Source organism: Astatotilapia calliptera, chromosome 1 (genome assembly GCF_900246225.1).
Source record: "Astatotilapia calliptera chromosome 1, fAstCal1.2, whole genome shotgun sequence".
Taxonomy (NCBI): Eukaryota; Metazoa; Chordata; class Actinopteri; order Cichliformes; family Cichlidae; genus Astatotilapia; species Astatotilapia calliptera.
In genome coordinates this window covers 37,583,833-37,595,935 of record NC_039302.1, presented here as the reverse complement: position 1 = coordinate 37,595,935, position 12,103 = coordinate 37,583,833, and the positions used below count along the sequence as shown (strand labels likewise).

General features: G+C 44.7%; 1 protein-coding gene across 1 annotated transcript in view; it reads left to right on the top strand.

Annotated features, from left to right (window-relative positions):
• The window catches only part of LOC113027348 (uncharacterized), a 49,823-nt gene extending 37,924 nt beyond the window's left edge, over positions 1–11,899 (top strand). The window contains exon 4 of the mRNA XM_026176987.1: positions 11,544–11,899. Coding sequence (XP_026032772.1) covers positions 11,544–11,570 — 27 coding nt within the window. The 3' untranslated portion in view covers positions 11,571–11,899. The remainder of the gene's footprint in view (positions 1–11,543) is intronic.
• Positions 11,900–12,103: the final 204 nt, after the last annotated feature.

Here is a 12,103-nt window from a genome sequence, read left to right as displayed (position 1 = left end):
TACCCATAATCTCATTCAGTCCTTCAGTTGGAAATTTGAAGTCTCATAAGTAGACAGGTGAAACGCCCCCGAGCTAAATATTGATTTAAAAGAAAAATAAATGTTAATATGGGCGAGACAGTGGCCAGTGTTAGGTGTAGATGATGATGGAAGTGTATGTGTGTGTGCTGCTGTACAGCCTACGCACGGAGAAAATAAAGCAGCTTATTATAGCTTTAGCAGTGCAGAGGCTCGTCGCTGATGAAAGGGGAGCGACGAGGTCCAGCTAACAGCTGTGACCAACAGTTTTATTTAGAAAGCACCAAATCACAGCAACAGTCATCTCACGGTGCTTCATATCATAATTTTATAGCCCCAGAACAATACAGAGAAAACCCCAACACGAGCAAGCAGTTGGCAGCAGTGGGAAGGAAAAACTCCCTCCTAACAGGAAGAAACTGCACTGCTGGATAACAAGATGCCCGAGTGAGCAAAGGAGGGGATCTACATAAGTGGGTGTTTCATAAAGGCATAAATACCTATAGGAACCTAAATCAGGTGACCAACAATGTCTCCCTCCACTCACTCCCAACTGCCTGACCCTCCCTGATCCAGGTTCTGCCCAAGATTTCTTCCTCAGAAGCAAAGCTGTCAGTTTACTGGTCGATCGATGTTCCTGTCCTCATCCATGAGCTTTGGGTAGTGACTGAAAGAATAAGGCTGCGGATTCAGTCGGGTCGCTGGGCTCTACAGGGCTCAGAGTTCAGTCACTGATACTCCACATTGAGAGGAGGCAGTTGAGATGCTTTGGGTATCTGACTATGATGCTTCCTGGACAGCTCCTGGGTGAGGTATTCTGGAGATGTCCTACTGGGAAGAAGACCCCACAGTGGGTCATGTGACAAGAGTGTCACATGACTCAGCTTGTGCTCAGTCTGTGGACTGACCTACCAGAAGCCTTGAAAGGTCAGACCTCTGCTTGGTCCACTTTCAGCCCAGGTACAGACACACATGAGGACTGGGAGGAGGTTTTTGGAGACATGCTGCTCTGCACGACTGCTCTGAGTCCTCCAAGGTCTTTATCTCATGTCAGATGTCGAGGAAATGGATAAACTGCCAGCTGTTTGAACAGCTACGCTAAGTCTTACAGCAAACTGCACTGTTCACTTCAGAGCAGTTTGCTAATATGTCTTCAAACAGACGCCATCGTAAGAATTGTTCAGTATTACACAGTCGACATCGTAGCACTTACATCCAAACCCTCCGTGTGAGGCGTTCGATCGCTGTGAAGACAGGAAGCTGCTCACAGTCACAGCCGCTGTTTTGTCAAGGAAAAGCTTCAGCAAGTCACTTTCTCTGAAACAGCAAAGTGCTGGCGTGCATTCATTAAACAAATGAGAGCACAGTGTTAATTAGTGCACTTTAGAAGTGCTCAATGAAAGTTTTCAGATGCAGATATTTTTGGCTTCTGCCTCTAAATGCCATCTGAAAAGGTCCACGTTCAGTTAACACGGATAATAAATGTGAATACTATGTTGAAGTGAAATGAATTACACGCAGGACCTCTGGTTATTTTGCAGACCTCGTCCCTGTTTAGCATCCTTCACTTTCATCCCTGCTGCTTTGGACTGCATACAAAGAGCTCACATCCAGACCTTTCCTCGTGTGGGTCACGCATGAAACTGCTCAACTGTTGAGCCTGGAAAAAGGAGGGACCGTGTAAAGGAAGAAGAAGTTGGGAATTTCTAAACAATGCTTTTGTTGAATGCTTGACATATTTACAGAATAACATTCAGTTCAGTTTTATTTACACAGCACCAAATCACAACAACAGTGTCCTCAAATTGCTTTATACTGTAAGGTCGACCCTACAATAACACACACAGAGAAAAACCCAACTATCATATGACCCCCTATGAACAAGTACTTTGGCAACAGTGGGAAGGAAAAACTTCCTTTTAACAGGAAGAAACCTCCAGCAGAACCAGGCTCAGGGAGGGGCGGGGCCATCTGCTGTGATTGGTTGGGGTGAGAGAAGAAAAACAGGATAAAACGTTTCCAGCTTTATTGTTTCGTTTCAAATCCTGGAAAGCTGTCGTCATTTTTTCTACCTCAGCCTTTCCACCTGAGAGGATTTCAGTCATGGCAGCCATTCAGCTTCATGTATTCAGTGGCTGAGATCCTTCAGGGTGAACAGGACACCCCTAAGGACATTTTACGACACCGTGGTGGCGTCTGCTATTTTCTATGCTGTGTCTGCTGGAGTGGTGGACTGGCAGAGAGGGACGGGGGGAAACTTAACAAACTGGTCAGGAGGGCCAGCTGTGTCCTGGACTGTCCGCTGAAGTCCATCGAGCAGGTTGGGGAGGATGTTGTCTAAGCTAACATCCATCCTGGACGTCACCTCCCACCCCTGCATGAGCCTGTACGAGCACTGAGCAGCTCGTTCAGCAGTGGACTTTTACACCCACAGTGTAGGACGGAGCGCTACCGCAGGTCGTTCTAACAGCAGCTGTCAGACTCTGTAATGCAGCTTAACATCCTTTGGTCATCTTACGCACCAGCTTGTTTGTTTGCTGTACATTTTATACATATCTTTGTACAATTTTTCTATACATATTCTGCACATTGTTACCTGTATATACAAACTTCAGTTGCTTATGTTTATAGGACCACCCTGTGTTTTCCTTTTATATTTTATTTTCCCGTGCTGTAAGAGCTCTGTAGCACCGAAATTTCTCATCCGTGGGATAATAAAGGTTTATTCTATTCTATTCTACGTAGTATGTACAAGTGATACGACATGTTCCACTTGCTATAATACTCTTTATAATGTTATAATATATGAGCATTGTCCCCAGAGGTGAGAGGTGATGAAGTACAAATACTTACTGTACTTAAGTAGAATTTTCAGGTATATATATTTCTGACTACTTTTTACTTCTGCTCCCCACGTTTTAAAAGACATATCTGTTTAAATAAATACCTGCTGAATCCCAGCCAACAGGTATTTATTTATCGCTGCTTGTCTCCTACATAAGAGATTCAAACTAAGTACATTCATTATTTGTATTCTCATGTGCTGATATTATTTTATTCTTATATTGATTTAGCACAAGGTTCAGTTCCCTTTGTACAAACGCAGTGAGTAGAATCGTCCTTCAGCTTTTTACTTTCGTACTTTGAGTACATTTCAGAGCCTGTACTTTATTACTTTTGCTTGAGTAAAAAAGTTGCTTCAGTACTTTTACTGGAGTATTTCTTAACACAGGTATCTGTACTTCTGCTTCAGTAAAGAACGTTGGAGATCTCCAAATCATATTTAACGTGGTGCTCATAGAGCGATGGGTGATGGAGCGTGTCCGGATTAGTGGACGGACATCAGTCCAACAGGTCCTACTGGATTAAGTCGTATCATTTACCTGCTGCTTTAATCCTTTTAAACATTTTCACGGTTGCATTTAAAAAAACCTGATTTACACCTGAATGCAGACAGAAGTCTTCAGTAGCATGATGTTCTCCCCTGTGGGTTCAATGAACATTTAAATGTGTCTCTGTTCTCGTGCTGATGTGAAAGAGTTAGGAGCTCCGCTGATACGTATTTCTGCACCTCGTTAACTTTCATCCGTCTTGTGTTTGTCTAAAGTTTCTACGTTTTCTAGCATCGGCTCTGGTGCGTTGCTCCTCAGCAGACTGCTGGACCCTCATGCATCATTCATTCATTGCTGCACTTCTTCAATCTGCAAACAACGAAAAGCTGTGCTGTCACATTGTGACTGAATCATCCACCACAGCCTGATAGTCATCCTTCTGCTGTTCTGTCGGCCTGTTTCATTCCTCTGAGCCGCCGTAATCTCCGGAGCTCTCTGTACCCGTTTCCCGGTCCTAGCTCTTCATTATGCTGGCAGGTAGTGTGGATTTCAGGGCCATTAGCTATGCGCTGTATGCCTTTTCCTAATCCTGCAGAAGAGATGCTCTAATGGCTGAAATTAGTAACGTGACACGTACAGAAGGGCACACATTAGCTCTGTGTGTGTTATTTCCTGAATCCCACAGGAAGTATTCACAAAGCAGGTAGTGTATGGACTGAGAGGCGTGCCAGCGAACAGCAGAGCCGCTCTGCTGCTGGAGCTTTCACTCCACCTTAAGCTGGAGATGCAGGAGAGCGTTTCAGCCCACGTGTTTCTGGAGTACTCGTGAAACTGCACTCCATGTTTCGTAGTTGTAGTTGAAATATCTAAATGTATTTAATAAACCTGCAGTACTGACGACTAAAGCAAAGTCAATAAAAAAATCTATAGTTTAAAGTTTCTATATCTATAGAATAGTTCACCACACAAAGCTGTGCTGCAGCTTTACGGAGATATCTACATAACTGTGAGTCAAATACAGTGTTGTTGTTGTATCTGTTATGATTTCCCAAAGCTTACCTCTGACCCATAATATTTCATAATAATCAGAAACTAACAATAAATATACAAAAAACACACAAACTGAACTGAAAACAAAAACTATGAAATCAAGTCTTCATGCATACTCAATCATCCAGGGAAGTAAAGTGTCCAGAGTTCCTCATTAAAACAGGATACAGGGCAGGCCCACAGCTGGGGGTTTACAGTTACTGTAGACTGTATATAAAAGACAGCGGTGGCTGCTGCTATGTTAGCTGCTAATGCTAGCTAGCTCAGTTATGCTAATAGCGCTCAGTCGTTCTCAGATGTTCCCCTGTCACTACCCGATCCGTACCGGAAACCTGATCGGTACCCTGCATGCGCAAATCTTACGTCACTTCCTCTCTTTGCCAACATTGCGACATTCAATATATTTGAATGGTACGGTTAGCGCCCAGTTAGCTCCTAGCATTTCTCAACAGCTCTGCCTTCTTTTCGACTGCCCGGGACATTTAAACAATGGATAATCCGTATACAAAGAAATTCATGCTTTTCTCCTCAACAGAGAGCGTCCCCCGATTGAGCAACAGCGCCGTAAAATAAGAAGAATGGCGCCTAATTACAGAGTTAATAATGCAGACTTTGTAATATCTCACGTGTAGATTCATCAGCCAGATGAAGTGTTTACTGACAATTGACAGTGATAGCGCACATCATCATCACTATTCCAGCAATCCTCTCCTCACAGACAAGCATAAACACACTCGACTATCGCGAAATCAAATTTAACACACGTTTGTAATGACGATAATTCAGTTTATAATAGGGTTTATTCGCTTGGTCAGCAGGTGGCGGTATCCTCGTACACTGGGGAGTAAACTGCCATTAAACGAACAGAAGAAGAAAAAAAAACATCTGCACATGCGCGGTACGGATCGGGTAGACCCGATTTGTACGGTCAGACTTTACACATGCGCAGTAAGTATCGGAGAGTCCTGATCCGTAACTTTCTTTTTATTTTTCGTTTTTGTCTACATTGTACTGAAATGCTTCATTATTGCAAACATTTTAAGATATACTTGTTATTCTTAACATCTTAACAGATACTCTGACCCATAACTATTGTAAAACGCTACGACCGGAAGTAGAAACCTTGCGTGCATGCGGGGTACGGATCGGGTTTCCGGTACGGATCGGGTAGTGACATCCCCTAAAGTGTCGATCTGACTGCTTCATTGATAGCATTGATAGCATTGTTAGCATTGATAGCATTGATAGCATTGATACCATTGTTAGCATTGATAGCATTGATAGCAAAGGCAGATACTGGATTGACAAACTTTGAGGGATGTAAGTGAGGTAAGTTAGGCTGTGGTGCTGCTCAGCTTTTGGCTGACTTCATGTATTTTTTCCAGAATGAATTTGAATCCAGCTTTCCTGAACCTCCTGCTGTGTGTGTTTTTGAGAGTTGGTGGTTTGTCTGCTTAGAAACCCTAAAAAACTAAAAAGCTGCTGCCGTTATGAATAATCCATCACGGTAAAATAGCTCATTTCACTGCTGTGCTTTTACTTTACAACTAATTATTGCATTTATTATAGGCTGCTTGCATTTGCCGCTGGGCTTCTGGTGACGGCGCAGAGCTGAGGATAAAATAAGAAGGATGAAATATGCATGTTGCTCAGCACAGGGTAGTTTTTGCATGGTTGCGGTGTCAGTGACATTAGCTGCTTTCATAACACAGAAAGCTCTTCATACTTGTAACTTTTGCAAAAGCCTCTTTTTCTGTCCTGCACTGCAGGAAGTATGAACTTTTAATTTCGTGGGTCTTTTTTTTAAGTTTTGATGTGAAATGTCCAATTTTGCCATCTTAAAAAAGTTCCTACATCCACATTCGGAGCAGCACACAAAGATAGTATAACCACATGGTGTCAGACTTTCAAAATAAAAGCTCCACGTTGGTTACAGGAAGTGTTTAGGATGCTTTAAGTATGCGCTGCTGGCACTAGTGATGTGAGGGAGGACAGCTTTGTTTCTAGAGCTACATCACAACAAGTGTCCCAAATCTCTGTGGACAAATGTGAGCAGACAGCTTCCAAATTTCAGTTTATATGTATGTGTGCCCATTGTTGAACCTCTGTGCACGCTGTGCTGATAAAGAACAGATGCTGGACGTTGCCTTGTGGTCCAAACATCAGCTGTGACATCTGGTTTTAACGCCGTCCACTGCGGTTATCTGGAATCCAGCCTGTCCGGGTTTTTAAAACCTCTGAACGAGAGGCACGCTGCTGCCCAGAGCTACACACACACACACACACACACACACACACACACACACACACACACACACACACACACACACACACATTCATTTCAGGCACGATCACTTGAAGGGCCATAACTGTTTAAGTTTTCTCAGTCAACCACGAGGCCCGGCGCATGAAGGGCTACACTATTTGGAGAAATGAGCACACATTATGTCAGATCCTCTCTGTGTGAACATTCATCACACACAGTGTTATTGTAGCAATAAGCTGGCGGATAATGACCGCACGTTAGAGCGGAGGGCTGAGTGCTTGAAGGTGATGGAGGCTGTAGCCAGAAGGAAGCAGTGGAGCAGACACAAGAAAGGATGTGCAACGCTGGAAACCCGCAGTCTGAGCGATCTGTGCGCACACCAGCTAAAGCAATCGCCGACAGCCGCCTGCGAGTCGATCTCAGTGATCTTGGATCAAACACCTAACCTGTGAGTGATCTGGTAAAAGCCCTGATGTAACCAACTACATCACTGTTGTTCCGGGATTAGGACTGGGACACGAGGCTTTGTCGGGACAGAAACCTTCAGAGCTTCAGCAGAAGTGGAACAAAACCCCGTCCTTATGTTCCAGTGACAAAGATCCTCAGCTGTAAGACAGCAGTGAGGTTTCCATGGATAGAAAAACAACAGAGCACAAGTTTTGGTGCTTGATGCAACCAAATTTACTAAAATGAAAATGACAACAGCGGCCCATTGGTCGGCAGAAGTAGGATTTCTTCTCGCCTCCAAATGCTAAAAGAGAAAAAACCCTAAATGAAGGCAAACAAGGAGCGAATGAATGTCAGACAGGAGAGCGCTGCTCTTTGACTGAGCTCCGACCCCCGTGGAGAGCAGCCTGTGAAAAGTATTTGAATTAGCAGCTGTAATAGGTCGGAGGAGTCGATAAAACCTCAGCGGGAAGCGTTTTCCCTCCATCCATCCTTTGATTTGATTTAACAGACAGTAAAACTGTAAAAATCCTGACTGTGGAGAACATTTGTATCTGTCACTGGTGATAACTGGAAGGGTTTTAAGATTTCCTTTTTTGTTTCAGTCTCATTAATTATCGCTTCCCAAAAGGCTCGTTTAACCAACAAAATGATGTAAGATCAGGAAATCAAAGCAGCTAAATGTTCTTATTTGGGGGTTTCATGCCTGCTGCTTCACATGATGCGATGGGCGTTAAACCACACACGTGTGCCCCTCTGGGCCTCTGGGTTATATTTAGAGACCTTACAGAGGTTTTGAATGTAAAGTAATCAGATTACATTTGCCCGTAGCTCTGCATCATAAAGCATTACTGCACTAAACTCCTATTTCAAAGAGAGATAAAAACGCCAGAGCGACGTCCAGAGTTTGACACATGCTTCGAGAACGTTGTTACAGCGAACTGTCCAGAAACAGCCGTCCAGCCAGCACCACGCACAGTCTGTGACGCTAACATGCAGCGAGCACGGTGACGCTCAGGTAGAGCGACTTTGAGCAGGACCTCAGGACTCCCACCCCCGTCTCACCCACTGTAATGAGGTCGGCTCTCAAACCTAAACAGGCCTCTAACAGAGGCACCTTCTGTACGTGCTGCTTGTTAGGACGGGTGTTTGTACACATACGTGTGCATGTGGAGAGTTTAGTGTTACGCTGTAAACTGACTGTCACACAGGGGATGATGTGGAGTAACACAAAAGAAAAGTAACCAGACGTGACACTAGTTACGTTCTTGTGAAGCGCAGCATCATCTTGTATCGCCACTGCCACTCGTCACGGGAGCTGAAGCAAATCTGCGAGAGCAGCACAGGTTCTGATTACAAACAGTTTCTTTGAAATGTCCAGTTCAGGTGAAGCTAGCAGCTACAACCGCCTGTTTCACCATCCACGCGTGAGTCACAGAGGCCACGCCCCTAATAATGCAAACTTTAAGCCTTAATACAGTCTAAGCTGAGCTGTTGTTATCTTCAAAGACAAACCGTGTTTATTTCTGCTGTAAAGTTTTAACGTGCGCGTCTACGGGGACGGGCTCACTACCGGAGCCTCTGCTGGACGTTAGAGGAACTGCAGGTTTTTCACTTGTGAGGTGGCTGCTTGATGTCTGCTCTTCTTCTTTTATGTGACGTGTTCAAAATGTGTTATTAGTACCATGCCCTTTTTCATGATTTTATCTCTCAGATGGAAAGATTTCTTTCATCGATCTCATCATGAGGTAATCTTGTCACTGCTGCTGAAATGCTTGTGGTGTCAAGAGGAATTACTTCACCTCTGTTTCACTGGTGTGTGTGTGTGTGTGTGTGTTTTGGGGGGGTTCTGGCTGCCCTTACGTTCCTCCAACAAATGCAACTCAATACACAGCGGTGTGAGTGTTTGTGTGGAGGTTTTCCTCCACACGCGTGTTTCTATCAGGGATTCACCAAAGAGAACAGAAGCCGTGTGGAGAAACTTCGTTGCTCTGCAGAAATCGCTAAAAATAGAAGTGTTTTTAAAATTTGTGACATATTGCACAGATATAGTTATGACTCCTTTGCTGCTTCGTTCTGCAGACAAAAGGAGATGTAAATGCCTGCCAGGGAGCCCAACAAAGACATCAGACTCGAGTAGAAATTCCACACTGTGGTGCCTCTCCTTGTTTAAGTCGCAGCCTTGAAATAAATTAAAAGTGTCCATCTCAAACGGGTATTATTTGCTCTCCTTTCTTTGCTTTATGGCTCTCCTCGTCCAAAGCTGTTCTCCAGTAACGAATCCTGCTGTTTGAAATAGAAGTCAGAGTTTTACTCCTGCAGGTTCCATTTTCTTCACTTCTGCTCGACACTGTTGTTATGCAGAAATAAGGCGATGAGCGAGGTGATAAAGAGCTCAGGTAACAAGGTCAAATTCCTCTTCAGTGGTCGCTACAAAAAGAATCAACCCAACAACATAAAGAGGGTCAAACATTCAAACTTATGTCAGGTTTCTTTCACCAGCGGTGGGATGATTTGACAAATATGGAAATAATTAAGGGTCATGTGGATTATGAGCTTAAGCCTGTTTTCCAGCAGCTGCTTTAAAAGTTAATCCAGTCAAGCTCTCTGTTAGGAGACGTCTCTGAATACACACATGCTCATACTCAAAACTCCACTTCAGTCACTGTTTTCACCTCGCCTCTTATTCTATTATTATATCTTCATCACCGTCACCTTCGTGCATTTCTTTTACTCAAAGCTTCAGGTCAGTTTTGTAATTCATTATTATCAGGAAGTCCTAAAAACTCCCTGAAAAGCCTTCAGCTGATCCAAAATGCTGCAGCAAGAGTCCTGACAGGGACTAGAAAGAGAGAGCAGATTTCTCCTGTTTTGGCTTCCTGTTAAATCCAGAATTCAAAATCCTGCTCCTCACATACAAGGTCTTAAGTAATCAGGCCCCATCTTATCTTAATGACCTTGTAGTACCATATCACCCTATTAGAGCGCTCCGCTCTCGCTCTGCAGGCCTACTTGTTGTTCCTAGAGTATTTAAAAGTAGAATGGGAGGCAGAGCCTTCAGTTTTCAGGCCCCTCTTCTGTGGAACCAGCTTCCAGTTTGGATTCAGGAGACAGACACTATCTCTACTTTCAAGATTAGGCTTCTGTCAGAGGTTTCTTAGTTAAAGGGAGTATTTTCTTCCCACTGTCGCCACCTGCTTGCTCATAGGGGGTCATCTGGTTGTTGAGTTACCTCACAGTATAAAGTGACTTCTGGGTGCTGTTGTTGTGATTTGGTGCCCTATGAGTAAAAATGTACAGCTCATCTGTTTTCAGCCAAAACCTCAGGTTTGCTCAGTTTTACATTTTATTCCCACCCTCGGTTCTGTCTGAGAGTAGGTGATGTCATAGAGAGGGGATATCCTTATATGGTCATCTTAGGTGCATCTAAGATCCTCCCACCTGTGATCCAGCGTGGCATTATGACACAACAGGAAATAGTTATAAAAACTTAAACCGGTTCTATTTCCTCAGGCACCTATGCGGACAACTAAGAAAAGGCTTTGAAAAAACGTTAGCTGTGCATTAAACCCTGAACTGTCTCTCTGAGGCTAACTGGGGTGTTTTATTATAATAAAACTATAATAGAAGCTCGATGACGTTCAGGTGGGAGGCCGACCTTTTTATTTCAGCGAGCATGGAAGAAATCAGCCGATGTGCTTTTGTCTGTTTGAAGGCCCTCCGTGTGCTTTCACTCCTCGCAGGGCTGCAGGTTGTGCCAGAGTCATATATCAGGTTTAAACCTCCTGTTTGTTTTCCACCGCTCCCCCTCTCCCCTCCCCCTTGACCCGGGGTCGGGGCACAGTTGGTTTTCCTTCCAGCCAGTTGGACGTTGATCAAATTAAACAGGCCGGTGATTGGAAGAAGGCTCGCCGGGCTGGCGTGTCTTTCTGTCCAGGCGTGGATGAGGACACCTCTGTCCACAGTAACCCCCACCCGAACCCAGACGAGGCCTGGTTGTAGCATGTGCACACACACACACACACACACACACACACACTGTGAATCAGTCACTTTTATTGGGGGGGGGGTTAAAATGGATTAGCACTGTGGTGTTTGCTACAAAAAGGAGCCATGCATAGATTTTTCTGCTGCTACGTCCTCCTGGGAAAAGCCTCTCTGACCTTCTGTGGTCCAAGGAGCCGCTTTCGTCTCAGCGCCGCATCCCGCCAACAAATCTCGGTCCAAACGGCCTCGTCCAACACGTCCTGCAGAACACAGAGTCAGAGGAAAGTAAAGGCATGAACCCAAAGTAAGGAGGTCAGCGCGCTGTTGATCTTTGCCTGTGTGCCTGTGCTTTATCTCCACCATCTGCCCTCCTGATTGGATTTGGCAACGTGCTTCTGATTGGCTGAACTTCTCATGCGACTGCATTTCATTTTCTCCTGCAGACTCTGCTGCCCGGTGCATTGAATTGATGAAAGTGGTAAACAAGATTTCTGCAGGGCACGGCACGGAGAGATCCATGCCCGAAGAAAACATTTGCTGATTCCACAGCGAGCGCCAGAGCCGAGGAATGCCATCACTGCTGTTTGTTTGTCTGTTTGTCAGGAAGATTGTGTAACCGCAACCAAGCTGATTTTCATCAAGCTAGATCGAGAGTTGGAGGAAAGCAAGAACCTGGGGTGGCTTAAAACGGGGATCGTGTTGGTCTCTGCAGTCGTGGCGTCTCTTATCCTAAACTCTGAAATCAATACATGATAAAAAAGAGGAGGATGAAGGCGAGCTCTGCACACACTCATGAGGGCAACTCTCAGACCCTACTCCCAGTCTGTGGGATGCAGACGTGGCGCTGAAAAAGCCTATATGTGTGGAAGTCCGAGCCGAGATTTCCAGCTTACTCTGTGAGCAAACATCAGGCTCTGTTTAAAGTGTGACAGCTGTGTCTCCAGCTGTGACCAAACAGGAGTTTCCAGGGTCCTTGTGTCCAATCATTGCTGGACACATCATG